The sequence below is a fragment of the Monocercomonoides exilis genome, assembly GCF_001643675.1.
Source record: "Monocercomonoides exilis strain PA203 chromosome Unknown scaffold31-1199392, whole genome shotgun sequence".
Lineage (NCBI taxonomy): Eukaryota > Preaxostyla > Oxymonadida > Polymastigidae > Monocercomonoides > Monocercomonoides exilis.
Genome location: NW_027150576.1, coordinates 1,031,691 through 1,046,010, shown reverse-complemented (window position 1 = coordinate 1,046,010; position 14,320 = coordinate 1,031,691). Strand labels below are relative to the sequence as shown.

The 14,320-nt window shown below is 36.0% G+C and overlaps 6 protein-coding genes across 6 annotated transcripts; 1 reads left to right on the top strand and 5 right to left on the bottom strand.

Annotated features, from left to right (window-relative positions):
- Nucleotides 1-3,658: 3,658 nt before the first annotated feature.
- MONOS_15200 (uncharacterized protein) lies at nucleotides 3,659-4,156 on the bottom strand (the record flags this gene model as incomplete). Its single annotated transcript, XM_067868065.1, has 1 exon — nucleotides 3,659-4,156. The coding sequence occupies one exon, from the start codon at nucleotides 4,154-4,156 to the stop codon at nucleotides 3,659-3,661; it is 498 nt and encodes a 165-aa protein (XP_067724998.1).
- Nucleotides 4,157-6,138: 1,982 nt separating this feature from the next.
- MONOS_15202 (uncharacterized protein) lies at nucleotides 6,139-6,474 on the bottom strand (the record flags this gene model as incomplete). Its single annotated transcript, XM_067868067.1, has 2 exons — nucleotides 6,139-6,380; nucleotides 6,447-6,474. 2 exons carry the CDS (start codon nucleotides 6,472-6,474, stop codon nucleotides 6,139-6,141), a joined length of 270 nt encoding a protein of 89 aa, XP_067724997.1.
- A 526-nt stretch (nucleotides 6,475-7,000) lies between these two features.
- MONOS_15203 (uncharacterized protein) lies at nucleotides 7,001-7,713 on the bottom strand (the record flags this gene model as incomplete). The annotated part of the gene is made up of 2 exons (XM_067868068.1): nucleotides 7,001-7,170; nucleotides 7,431-7,713. 2 exons carry the CDS (start codon nucleotides 7,711-7,713, stop codon nucleotides 7,001-7,003), a joined length of 453 nt encoding a protein of 150 aa, XP_067724996.1.
- Nucleotides 7,714-8,655: 942 nt separating this feature from the next.
- On the bottom strand, nucleotides 8,656-9,234 carry MONOS_15204 (uncharacterized protein; the record flags this gene model as incomplete). Its single annotated transcript, XM_067868069.1, has 1 exon — nucleotides 8,656-9,234. One exon carries the CDS (start codon nucleotides 9,232-9,234, stop codon nucleotides 8,656-8,658), a length of 579 nt encoding a protein of 192 aa, XP_067724995.1.
- Nucleotides 9,235-10,217: 983 nt separating this feature from the next.
- MONOS_15205 (uncharacterized protein) lies at nucleotides 10,218-10,649 on the bottom strand (the record flags this gene model as incomplete). The annotated part of the gene is made up of 1 exon (XM_067868070.1): nucleotides 10,218-10,649. The coding sequence occupies one exon, from the start codon at nucleotides 10,647-10,649 to the stop codon at nucleotides 10,218-10,220; it is 432 nt and encodes a 143-aa protein (XP_067724994.1).
- Nucleotides 10,650-13,749: 3,100 nt separating this feature from the next.
- MONOS_15206 (uncharacterized protein) lies at nucleotides 13,750-13,980 on the top strand (the record flags this gene model as incomplete). Its single annotated transcript, XM_067868071.1, has 1 exon — nucleotides 13,750-13,980. The coding sequence occupies one exon, from the start codon at nucleotides 13,750-13,752 to the stop codon at nucleotides 13,978-13,980; it is 231 nt and encodes a 76-aa protein (XP_067724993.1).
- Between the last annotated feature and the right edge of the window lie 340 nt (nucleotides 13,981-14,320).

Sequence of the window (14,320 nt, the reverse complement as noted above, 5' to 3'; positions counted from 1 at the left end):
TGATTATGTTTCTTTCTAAGAAGCAAAATATAGAGTAATCAGAAAAATCAGTAATATTAAAGTTGTTAAGATAAAATTTTTCATTCATGTTTCGTAATTATTGTATTTGATATGTGTGTTTGATGAATGAAAATAAAAGAATATAAAGGTGTATGTTTTGGTTATATTTGATAAATCTGTATCAAAGAGAGAGTCTCATGAACAACAAGGAAAAAAATGCTTTCTTTAACATACAAAACTTGTTTTTAACAATAGATGCTTAATGTTTTTGAAATATGGAACTCATGAATAAAAAATTGGAAATAATGTGAAGTTTCGTTATTCAATAACACAAAGAATAGAATAATTACCTTCAAAAACAGAAAACAAAAAGTTTTGTAACATAAAAGTTATAAGAAAATATTTAACAGTTGAAAATAAATATATTCAATGAATAAGCAGATCAAAAGAAAACATCAATTCATTTTATTCATATTCATGCTTGCTTAACAGGAAAAACTCTTCACAATAAAGAATTACAAAAATTTTTTTATTCACGATTTAAACAGTGAAAATATGGTTCAGAGAAAGATTTATTTATTATGTATGATCGACATTATTTTTGGACAGACTGTATTCATTCCGTTCCCATTATTTTCAAAGACACTTTAACTTTTGTAATGATGTTTATCTTTTTGTAACAAACCTCTTTGTTTCAAAAAATATTTTACCACACAAAATTATATTTCTGTTATCTTTTCAAAATAAATATTGAGAATTTTCGATGAATATGTGATAACATTTTTCAGTTTATCTTGCATATGCTGATTCATGGAATGTTTTTGGTATGTTTCGATTCTTTTTTGTGAATAAGCAAGTATTCTGATAATTGTTATAGTTTGAATTTATTCAGATTTTCTTTATGCTCAGAATGAATATCTATATTTTGTGGAATCAAATGTGACTCACACAATTTCAAATGAACAAAATAATAATCAAAACCGATTGTTTGCTATTAGTATTTTCTTGAATGCTTTATTTTATTTTGTATTTTTTTAAAACTCGCCTTTTTGTTGCAATGTTCACAATTAGGACAACTTCCGCATATAACTATTATAACGATCGCTGAATTATCAGAGGACAATATTCAATGTTGTCAATAACGATCTTGAATGCCAAAAATCTGACGATGAAGAATGTTGAGGTGGATGGGACAAGTGGATTGAGGATATCAAAGAGTTCAGGGAGAGAAAAAAATGAAGCTGAACAAGTTGTTTTCATTGAGTGTAGTTTATTCGAAGAAATCACTCAGAACACAACCAATGATATTCCCATCATTCGAAATGTTAATGATGTTGAGCCTTTGAAAACAGTGATGTGAAACAAAACGATGAAGAGAGTGGAGGATTGAAGAGTGAAATTGGTGGAGGGATATTTTGTGTGTTGAAGGAGAAAGGAAACTTTGATAGCTCGTTTTGCACCATTTCTAATTGTTTCCACTGAACAACAGAAAGAAGTGGGTAACTTGTTATTTGTGGAGAGCGCCTCACAAGCCGTACGCTCAGTACTCCTCAACTCGTTCATTCTCTCCATCATGTGTAGCCACTTGACTTCGACAGCTGCTTCTCCCAGCACCTCGCTTACACTCTCATGCTAATCCTCCTCTCCTCCGTTGTTCATGTTTCCGTTGCAAACATTAACGTTCAACACATCCTGTTGTCTGATAGTACCTTTGAGTTTCACCAGTGCAGGAGCACCTCGGTGCACAGTTAAGCTGCTTTACGTCTCGGCTTTTCTAATCGAAACATCCTCTGCCACTCTGCTGCGGTAACATGAGATAATGTTTCTCATGGAACTTCTTTTCACTTCCGAGCAAACAACATTTCCAGCACTTCCTTCAGCTCATCTGTGCTTTCTGTGTCTCCACCATCGCACACAAAGCCCAGTCAAACTGCACGTGCTCGCAGTGTGCCTCAACATCTGGAAACGAAGCAGATGAACATGCACTGGAAGGGAGTGTTGAGAGTGTGAGCAATGCAACCTGCCTCTCTTAAGCCATGTGCATGTACGAGAGGGCACCTGCAGAATCAGCTGTGATTGAAAACGCAAGAGCAGATGGATACAAAAGGAGAAACGGAAACATCAGAGTCAACACCTGCTCGTGAAATGCTTCGCTAATTCATCTGTGCAATACAACAGCAGCCATAAGTTATCTTGCCAATGCAAACGCATCTGATAGAGCGTTATCTGTCTCTGGAGGCGCTGTAATCATCGAAACAAAATTTTTCAACAAAGCACACTAGCAAACAATTCTTAATTCATGATGATTTTCCATCAGCAAGCAGATCCAACGAAGGTTAACCTTTTTTGAAACGAATAAAGAAAAAGCGAATTCGACAAAAATATCTGTTTTGGTTCGAAATAGAAGTAGATGATTTTCAGAGATCCTAAGAGATCACCTTTCACAAGATTCTACAGACACATGAACATCGATAACTACGATGATGAGAATAGAGTCACTGAAAGATCAACAACAAGAAACCAAAACAAACCTTGCGAGCCAACAACAGTGGGAAAATAACTTCAAGACATATTGAAGAATAATTCCATTAAACTCGACTATATTATTTGGTTGCCTTCAGAAGCGTTCTTTGCTCTTCAAAACAATTATGATCCTCATTGGCAACAGATATCCATTTTGACGAAAAACTACAAATTTCTCGAGTTCGCACCTTCTGAATGAAAAAGAATTACCAAAAAATTACTTTCTTTAGAGCCTCCTCTCTTTGTTTTCATAATCTTCCATCATCCAAATCTTCCTCTTCTTCCTCATCTTCATCATCATCATCTTCTTCTTCCCCTCACCCTTCCTTCAGCACAAAAGTCCGCACAGTGATCAACATTAAATACTCAAGCACTCGCATTTATCCGTTCACCACAGGTCTCTTCATACACAACGCTCCGCAGCTGCGCACCAATCAAACACTCAAACTCGCTCATCTCCTCCAGCAGCCAAAATATTATCAAATCCACATCTGCTCTGTGAAGATTTTCCTTCTTTTGAAATTTGAGTTATTCTTCGTTCTCTGCATCTTGCAACGCATGCACACGATGTCTCTGCTCCTCCTTCCCTACCCTTCCTTCTGCTTCTACTCCCACCACGAACCCTCCTTCGCTATTGCTGCATACGTCAGCACCAGCATTGCAGCGTGCACAGGATTACTCACAAACTCCCTGTTCAGCGGGAAATGGAACACATACGAAAGAGTCTGTTTGCATCACACCTCCAGAACTATGCACTGTGTTCTTGTCATGCTACAAATTTGTTGAAGGATCGAACCTCCTGGCACTTGCGAAAGCATCTCCATCGACCTCTGGGCAGCAATCATGTTCTTTAGCACCATATCGCTTTCATATTCCCTCCAGACTCTCATCTTCTCCTACTCCACATACTTCCTCGCCTTCCACCGTTCCTCATTCATCTTCCACTCTTCGCTCACGTCATACACAAACTCCTACACAACCACCTGCTTCATCTCCACTCGTTTCACCAAGCCACTCAACTGCAGCCCTTGTTTCCTCACTTGTCTCTCTTATTCTCTTTCTCTTTCCTTTACTCCTTCTCCTTTTTCTTCTCCTTCTATTCCTTCCTTCCCTCCTTCAAATTCCTCCATCTCATTCACAAACAGCACTGCAGCTGTGTCATGCTCCTAATAGACACACTCGCCCTTCCTCCCCTCATCTCAGTCGCCTTCTCCACGCAAACAGGATGCACACAAACATCTTTCAGCGCAGCTGCAAACGAAGCTGACTCAAACGAATCAGTGCATTCAATCACATTCGCTGACACAAAAGGAACAGTCCTCCCACACTCACGCGCATCCCTGCCCACCCCCTCCCCGATACACCCAAACGGATTTCCCACATAACCCAGAAAGAAGCGTCGACACTCAATCAGCGCAGAATAATAAAACTTTTTACGTTGATATTGGTTCTCAAAGCGCTCCTTCGTTAGTTCCACCTGTTGGATCTTCGCAACTAGTGTAGTCTCATCTTCTTCCTCAACACCACCTCCACCATCATCTACAAAAGAATCACACGAACCACAAGAGGAAGAAGGAGTGAAGCCACTTTGCCAATTATCTGCTGCCATCTTCAGCACCATCGAAACATACATAGAAACAGCTGCAAAAAAATTGTGAACAATCTGAGATTGCCAACGAGGTTCACAGTCGTGTCATCCATCCTTTGCGTTGCATTCGACTTCCTTCTTCGGACTAACTCGCCTTTTCAGTCCAATCTGTTTTCCGAAACGTAGAATGGGCTGAATACTCTCACTCCCTCATTTCTGTGTGTATCATCTTCTCCCGCCATGTCAGCTGCGACTCCTCCACTGATCGTATCCAATGCAATTGCTCTCGTTTTTTTCTTTAATGTCTCCAGTGAAACAACCAAATGCATCAGCATAGAAAAAGCATCCAGCAAGCTCCATTGCTGTGCTGACGAATTCTGCCTTTGCTGAATGAATTCTTGCTCTGTGTCCAGCCTCTTGTCTGACTCGTTGAATGAGCTGACTAGGTTAATGCACAATATGCGACCGTGAATAAAATTAACATATGTTGAAGCTATGATGATAACATGTCGTGCACATATGTTTTTTTCTTTCAACTATTTGCGGAAACTCGAAAAAAAAATATTATATTTTTTGTGATATAATTTTTCTGATCAAAAAATTTAAAAAAATTTCGATCAATTTTACAAAAATTTTAGCAATTTGTCATTGATATGCTAACAAATATTTCTAAACAAATATGAATTTAGCAATGCAACTGTTTTTTATTCGGGTTCGTATTCAGAATGCTCCGCTCCATCGCTAACTTCCATCGAATCCTCAGAAATTTCTTCGTTTTGTTCAGCTAAAACTGGCACATCTTCTTCGTCATCACCTTCTTCGTGGTCTTCCTTTTCTTCTTCAATATATTCATCCACTTTATATTGGCAAATTTCTCTCACAGTTTCAACAAATGTTGATTGTTTTCTTTTTTGAAACACAAAAGAAGAAATATAATCATCAATGAATTTCTCCTTCAGCCCTGTGCGAGGCAAATCTTTTCGAAATTGACTCCAAAGTCCCTCAATCATGTTGGTACATATTTCGCTTTCTGGGTCTTTGAAATGATATTTATGGCAGACTGTTTTGTGGCCGTAACCGAGACCTCTGAGAGATGAGTACGCTCTCCATTCATCACTGTGAATCATAGTTCCTGGTAAGATATTCGCTTGAATGATTGGCAGCAATGTATCTTTTTTCCTATTTGGGACTCTGATAATAAAAAAGCTTCCTTGTTTCCCATCCTGAGTTCTTTGAACAGCTCCAAAAAGCCAGATCTGCTTCTTCCATCTGCCTTTTATGAAATTTTTCTTCTGTTCAAAATTGCTTCGTCAATTTCCACAATTGTATTTTCACCTCCAATTGGCTGAAAAGATGATGCTGCGCTCTGTGCCATTGCTGCTGTTGCAACGGAATAGTAAAAACCAACTGTGTTTCTGTGCACACCAAGAAGTGAAGAAGTTTGCATGATTGAAAGCTTCATCCATTTAAAAAGGAAAATATGCATTAATTTTTTAATTCCAATTTTTTGATTTTCTATTGATAGATTTGACAGCAGGCTTATTGTTTTTTTGCATCTGAAGCATCTCCATTGCCTGGAATTTGGATTTCGTTCATTGAGAACTGTTTCCGCATGGCAATTTCTGCATTCTTTGTATCTTTGATTCAACACTTCATTTCTGAACCATTCCCATGTGTCATTTGCGTTATGAAATAATTCGTTGAAGAAGCTGATTTTGAATTTGCGATCCTCAATTTGCATTCAGAAAAAAATTGCAAAATTAATATTTTGATCGAAATTTTTGATCGATCCCATATTTTGAGTAAAATTTTTATAAATTTCATGGGTCCAATAAAAAAGTTTCCGCACAAAAGAAATTCAAGCAAACCATATAAAACAGTTAATAATATTCTTATAATCATCCACACAGAAAATTGTTAACGGTCGTATATTGTGCACTAACCGCTGACTATCCTTCCTTTCCTCACTTTTGCATATCTCCCATTCTCCATCCCTGTCAACAGAGTCTCCTGCATCAGACGATCCATCAAACACACTCTCTATCACATGTTCTCTTCATCGTTGTGCCATTGCTCAGAATCAATCTCACATTGCCTTCTTCTACTGCTTCTCTGCTCTGCTGAGTCATATCAATTACTCCACAGTTGTTGACTTCATTTTCGCCCAATCCTCTCTGTGCCATCCCAACAGACACTGCCATTCCACAGCTCAGCATCAGCAGATGCAGCGGGATGTGTGCATTCTCATGACTCATCAGCTCCTTCCGAACTATTCAGATGCGGCAATCAAAGTTGCACTTCTTCACTTTTTCTCCGTTTCCTACGACAAGCATACAGAACTTATCAGCCAAGTCTTTTTCCATTGCTTTCTTAATATTTACACCATTTCATATCACATGCGAAACCAAGATCTCCAAAAGCTCCAGAGTTAGATTCCTCTTCGACTTCGTTCTTCAGCTGCATCTACTCCATTTCACCAAAATCTTAGCACAGCATATGGTCAGCTGCATGTTCAGGTCGCCCAGCACATCCAAAGTCTGCTCATCTGCAATGCGCATACACATCATTCGTTGATTGCCTTTTTGGTTCAAGGCACTACTCATCGGACCTCAACCAGAGAAAACAACCAATGCACTCCGCTCTTCTATCTGCACTCAATTTTTCCCTTTGCCTTCTTTTTCTCCTCTTCTTCTTATCACTCCGTATTAATCAAACAACTTTTTTCCCCAAGTTTCTTCATCAAATTTGTCATTTCACTCATAACTTGACAAATCATTCGCTCATTTTTACAACAGCTCCATATATCTGATCATTTCAACAAAACTTTTCATTGTTGAAATACTCAAACACTCATCTGCTTCTGCTGTTGAACCGTTCTCATTCCTCAGCTTATATTCGCTCCTTCAGCACGTCCAGCGCAATCGCTGCTGGTGGCAGAACCACATCCTCCATCATCAGCCCCGCTGCCGATAGCCCCTTCTCCACAATTGACACGACTTCACTCACTGTAGCCTCTCGTCCAACAACTCGTCGTCCAGCTTCACCACCAAATATTTCAACTTAGACGATCGCCAAATCGGTCGCGACGAGTCAAACAGATCGTATATTGACGGGAACTCATTCATACAGCCGACACAAAAATCTGCTTTCCCTCTGGATTCGTTCCCACAGACGCTGCAAGTGATGGAAGCTGCGCCACCAGCTGAACCAAAAGCATCGCAGAAAGTGCCACATCGTATGCACACACAACACCTCCATACAGCACCCCCCACCGAGCCACAACATATCCCACAGCTTCTGTTGCTCACTCAGTTTTAACTATCTTTGATTAACATAAGCCACATCCGCCTCTCGATATCGTCCATCGCTCCTGCCGATGTGTATGATGTTGCCACAGCAGAGATGTCCGAAGGGTCAATCGCAGGTGCTGACAATGATGACTTATCATCTTCTGCTGCTTTCTTCTCTTCGCTTCTCCGCCTCCGGAATGGCGAAGCAAACCGGCATGCTGCTCCAAGTGAAGAAGACAAAGAGAAAGGTTCAGAGCGAGGAGATAATTGCTGTGTTTCGCCACACACAAGAAGCCTTTTCAGACGCCCCATTGATATGCCTCAAGCTCCGCCAGTTGTTTGAAAACTACGTCATTGTTTCGATCAGAAAGGATCGATCATCTGTGAAAGCTTGTCATTTATGATAGAGAGGAAAAGTGAAAACAGAATTTTTTTCAGACAATGCTATGGATCTTTTTAAGAAAGACTAGCGAATGATATAAGTGAAGCCAAACATAACAAGGGAAATAATTTCTGATTTGAATCAATTAAAAAGAAACAAGTATTTTTTGTATTTTTAATATTCACAGCTTCTGATGAAATGTCGTTAATTTACTTCGTTTTTTCTATTAAGCATCGATAATTGTTCTTTTAATTCCCCTTTTTGAAAATCATTTATGATTAATAAACAGTTAACAGAAAAATTATCAAAAAAAGAAAATTTCAAAATTTTTTCTCAGATATTAAACATTTTTTCTTTTTGTATCACAAAAAAGAAGTTTGTTTGACAGAAAGAAAGCATTTCAAAAATCAGAATGAATAATTAAACGGATGAAAAGAAAACAAAAAATTTGTCACCAAAAATGGGAAGAAATATCCAATTTTCAATAGTGAAAATAACAATAAAGTTAAAACTGTATATGATATAAAGCCAATTTCGAATTAATATTTCTGTGTGTGCAAAAAGAAATCGAATATATATTTTTTGACTCTATATTGTGGGAACGGAAAGATCAAATTTTTTGATCATTTTCGATCTTATTTTCAGATCAGTTAAACGTTTGCGACTTTTCAAAAAGAATGACACTTATATTTCATAGAAAAACATTGAGCGCTGTATAACAATCGCAAAATCTGATAAAGATGTTTTTGATCAAATTTCATTTGATTGTTGGTGAGAAATGTCGAAGAGCCAGCAGCAAAGTAAGCAATTATCTGAAATTCTAAGTCTGTTTGACAACCAAATGGTGGAATTTAAGGTGGAGACCCAGTAACTTATTGTTGACTCAAAGCGTTGCTCACCAAGCTCGTTCGGATGCATCCATCGTTAGAGCAGCTTGTGGAATAAACACTGCTTGAAAAGGTCTCGTTCGATTCTGGCTCAATATCCATTGTCACCCCCTCATTTCTCTCAACACTTAAGCATTCTTCTTCATTGCACTTTTTCATCCGGATGTCTTCACGTTCCTCTGCAGGAGACGATGATGAGCTGCAAGGTGAAGTGACGCATCCTGGTATACGAATCTTACTGCGCTGAGCTTTCCAATTGCTGAGGCAAAATCCTTTATTTGAACTGTTTTGGCTCTTATTGCTTTCACTATCCATTGACTCAACATCCCTTTGAGAGATCCTAAACTCTCCTCGCTCAATTGAACCGTAAATATTTCTGTATCCCATGCAAACCCCAGAAAAGTGAACTTTCTCCTCCGGGTTAATGAACATTTGTCCTTGTTGATAATCAAGCCCAGATTCTCCAAAAATCGAATCACCTCGCTTGTGATTTCTTTCAACATGTTGAAATCTTGATGCAGGAAAATAAGATCGTCCAAGCATGATATCACTCTCACATTCCATTTTCTTTTGATTTCCGTTGTGACTTTCCTCATGACTTTTGTGAAATACCTTGGAGCATCTGTAACACCTAACAGAGTCCCGAAAAAAGCCTAATCGATGCCTTCGAACCTGAACGTTAGATAAGGTCTGAGTTCGTTTGAAACAGGAATTAGATAATAGGCTTGAGACAAATCCATTGTCACCGCGTAGTCGTTCATGCTTATCTATTTTTCTACTGTTTTTTTGTTCTCACATTTGAAGTTAACTTTCTTCATTTCTGCATTCAAAATTCTGCTATCCAAATACTGCCTCCTCGCTCCGGACTTTTTCAGAATGTTAAACACCCTGATCAGGAATTTCACCACTTCTAGAAGAAATTTGCTAACAATCTCCATCTTCAGCTGCTCTGTCTTTGATTTTCATCATTTGCAAATCATCTCTTGCCCTGCGATTGAGCCAATGAGCCTGGACTCCATTTTTGATTAATTTTCCTCCGTTTATTTTTCTCCGTTCTTTCATATTGTCTGTTGTCCAACCTCCTATCTTTCCAGCTTCTAAAGTTCTTCTCGTCTGAGCTTGCTCTAATTCTTCTGCAGTCCCGCGGTTCGTCTTGTTGTGTTTTTCTTCCAATAATCTCTCCTTGGTCCTGCGCTTCTGAACGTCGACGACCGGGGACTTCCTTGAAAAAAGTGTTTTCTTCCAGAAATTTGTTGCATCGTGTGATATTTTTGAAAAGAACTGCTCTTTGAAAAAGAATATATATATGTAGGTCCCTGTTGCTTCTTCTGCTCTTTTGAAAGTTCTTTCAATATCTGTGCCTGACGCTGGGTCAGCAGGCCTCCTGATGGTTCCGAATCCATCTTTTCTGCTTTGCGAAAACCGAATCTTCCTTCGATTATGCACTTTCTTGCTTCATGAAGTGATTGGGAAACCATTAGAATTGCGTCCATTATCATCCGTTCGTGGCTCTCTGCTTCATCGCTTTTGACTTGAAGCCACATCAGTTAGGCCTTAAATGTTGGATATAAGAATTTTTCGACTCGTTCGCCTGCTCTGTCCAAGGCATCCCGATAGCAAAAGGACGTTCTGCTTGATGCTGGAGGAGATGCTTGTAATACAGGACTAAAATCCTGTTCGTTGTAGCAAGTTGCAATGTCCTCCAACATCGTCTTCGGCATTCGTAAATCAAAAAGAGAAGTTGTTGGTTCGACACCAAATATTGATTTGAACAAATCATCAACAGTTCGATAATCTGAGACTTCGGATGAGATGGGAGAAGGATGTCTCTCTAATTCAGCGTGTGAAAAGATATTTGAAGAAGCTGTTGGTATCTGTGAGCTACTGCATTGAGAACTCGTTGGCCCACTCATCTGCATATCAGAACCAGAAGAAGGTGCGAGCCCGGCTTGAAATGGAGTTTGCGGGGTGCTAAACATTTTTGATCACGAAAAGTTACATGACCCATAATAGTGACTTCTCTCAATTGAAAGAATAAACAAGAATTTAAATATTTCCATCGACTGAAAACCAATATAATAAAAAAAACTTTCAAATCAGTATATTTCACTTAAATTGTTTTGTTCCTCATTTCAAAGGTTGTTGAATTGGAAGAAAAATATTTCAATAAATAAGTTGTTTGCCCTTTTTAATGATGTTAAACATCATTCGAAAATATCTGAACTTGGAATAAAAATAAAATATAAACAAGAGTAAATATTTTTTTGAGAAAGTTGATTTTGTTGAATATTCATGTGGATATGATACAGATTGAACAAAAAATACCGGGCAAGATCGATTTCACAGACCTAAACAGAAATAATTCTGATAACAATCCTCAAAATTTATCAAAACTTTATTGATTAAGTTGATATTTGATACTTTCATTTTCCTGTTGAAAAAAATTTTTAAATTTTATTTTCTAAAGTTCAGAACGATTCTGAATCCTATTTCTTTGAAATTTCGAAATAAAAAGAAAATTGTTCAAATTATCCTCAAGAAATTTTTTTTTGTAGTTATTTTAATGCAATATTTTCATCCACTTCTTAAATTTTTTTCATGATTTGAAACTTTAATAAAAAAATATATTTTTATATATTAAAACATTCCAATCTTAAAATCTCCATTTCACCTTTTCTTATGAGAAAATTTATTCGCTCAAAAATTATATTGAATTAATTTTTCAACCATAAAAAAAAATGCTCTGTTTTTAAACATCATCAACAATTCACATTTTAAACATAAATTTTATAAAAAATTTAAATCGAAATATTGTCAATATTCAAAATATTTTCTAAAAAATATTTCTTATAATAAGAAGTTGACAAATTTTCGTTTTTCAATTATTTATTGTATAAACATTATGAAACAATTTCATTTCTAATAATAAATTTTTATCGTTTTCAAAATTTCATAAAATCTAGATATACTAATTCATTTTTTGATGAATATTAAAATTGATAGTAATGCATTTGTTTTTTGATGGTTTTTAAAAGTTATTTTAATAAACAAATGTTTGTTGTTATTTGTTTAATTCAATTTATTATTTTATTTTTTTCCGCAAAGTTAATTATCAAAATAAGTTTTTTAGATAGCATTATTTATTCAATTAAAAAGGTATTTGAAATTATTTTTTTGGAATGATTAAAGGGATAAAAATTTGGTTTTTAAAGATTATTTTATGCTTATGAGACAAGGAAGGTTTTTGATAAGATTGTTGGTAAAAAAGGAAACACTGTATATAGATTTTTTTTATTTTTTTCGACTTTTTGTTTTTTTTTATGATAGACAAATGATTTTATGATTTATCATGTTATTAAAAATGAAACATGTAGTTCAAAATGCATTGTTTTTTCAATTTGTCAAAATTTTTAGAAAAGTTGTATATTTAGTCACATAATAATATATTTAATAAACTGATTAAAATTAAGTGATAACTTTCGCAATGAAAAAGAGAAACATTAGCTCGAACAATCATGCAAATGCAGTGTTATGAATTATTTTGGAAAATTTCGATTTATTTTGTGAATTAACAAAAACACTGATATTTTTTAAAGTTATTATTTCATGAGGATTTTTCAATGCTCTGAATATATATTAACTTTCATGGAAGCAAATACAGCTTGTGCTTCTTGGGATAAACATAAATATAATCAAAAATTGACAGTTTGCAATATGTTATTCTTAATGCATATGGAACAAAATATTTCTTTTCAGGCATTTTCATAGAAAAATTATGAACTTTTCATTAACTTTTTTTTTATCGAAAAACACAATAAAAATGAGTCTATTTTTTGAAATTCGTGAAAAGTTGAAAAACTTTTCGTTTTAATTTCAACTTTGCCTATTTACGGATATGCAAATCAAATTTGTTTCGAAATCTGAGAAAGAGAAACAAAGTTATAAGAGAAGCAATTTTTTTCTTGCTTTGTGCAAAAACAGCTTGAAAGTCCGTTTTTTCCCCCATATTTGATAAAGAATCAAAAATAATAATAAATTTTTGTTATTAAAAACAAATGTGTTTTATTTATGATATTTCAGGAGAATATTCATGAAAAGTGAGATTATCATTTTTGCCTTTATTTTGTAATGAGGTTAATGTAAATAAAAGTTTCACAGAATTGTCAACAGTGCAGGAATTGATCTCAAATAAACTGTATATATTAACTCATAATTATTGCTTCTGTTTTCTGAAAACTTTTGCATTCAAACGGAAAACTCTACGAGGACATTAAAACAAAAAGATTTGCTAAATTTGAAAATATATATGGGTAATTATTTTTGAAATCATATTTTTTCTGTCAAAAATTTCGGTTAGAATATTTTTTTTGAATATTCGTAAATCTACCCTGAAAAGAGAACATTCTAATCCAATAAATGCTTTTCTTTATTTCAGCTTGAAAATATGTTTTTGAAATAGATAGTATGAATTTTTCATTTAAATTCAAAATCTTTTCTCAAAGACATATAACCCAAGAAAAGTTAACACCCCGAAAAAAGTTATGATTTCAAAAATAATTACCCATATTAGGAAAAATTATTCAGAAAAAGAAATATAATAATCTGTTTGGAAATAATCTCCTTTACTCCTTCGACCTCTTCTTTCTCTTCATCATCTTCAACATTTTCTTCATCAAAGTTATCACAACTTTTAATCCAATCAACAACCATCTCCCACTTCAACACTTAAGTAACCGGCATCGTCTGCTTATTTGCCTTTGTCTCTTCTCTTCGATCACACTTTTGCTTCTCAATTTTTTCTCTCCTCTCTCCCTGCCTTCCCTCGCTCACTGAGATTTCTTCAGTTGTTGAGAGCTCTTATTCTTCCCTCACATGTTCAACACTTCCATCAATAATGTTTGAGGAGCATATCTCACTCTATGTGACAGACAAAAAGAACAACACTTCAATACTGCTACTGATAACACCTGGATGTGTCAAAGTGTTGAATGAGCTTGTGCTTTTTGCAGTGTGGAACATGGAGTTTTGGAAGAAGGAGAAGGAGAAGGAGGAGAAGAAAAAGAAAGAGAGAAAAAGATAATGGAAATTGTGATGGACAGCGACGACACGCTCGCAAAGGAGGCACAGCTGATAGCGATGGCAGAGAGCCCGCTTCTTGCCCGCATTCTGATGCAGCTGGTGAATCAATACGGAAAAATCTGGATGATCTCCCCGAAGAAGAAGTCAGATGTGGCCAGAGAGATAAGCGAACGGACTATTTCGTTTGAGACGGAAAAGAGAAGCAGGCTATCTCAAATAGAACGCGGATAAATACAATCGATTTCGTGTGCCTCTCGAAGTTTGAATCATAAACTTCTTCAATTCCCAGGCAGCCTTCCTCATTTTCTGCACAAATGTCGAATTATCTTTCTATTTCATCATCTTTTTCACATTTATCTTCGTCTTCTCATTCTTCTATCCCTTTTTCAATTTTTTTTGTCTGTTTTGTGTTTCTGTGATGCAAACTCTTCTTCTTCTTCCTCTTCCTCTTCCTCTTCTTCCTCTTCTTCCTCTTCTTCTTCTTCTTCTGCTGCTGTTGCTTCTTTATCTTCTGCATAACCTACCTCCACCTTACATGATGTCCAATCCCTCAGTAGTTTATTCAGAATTG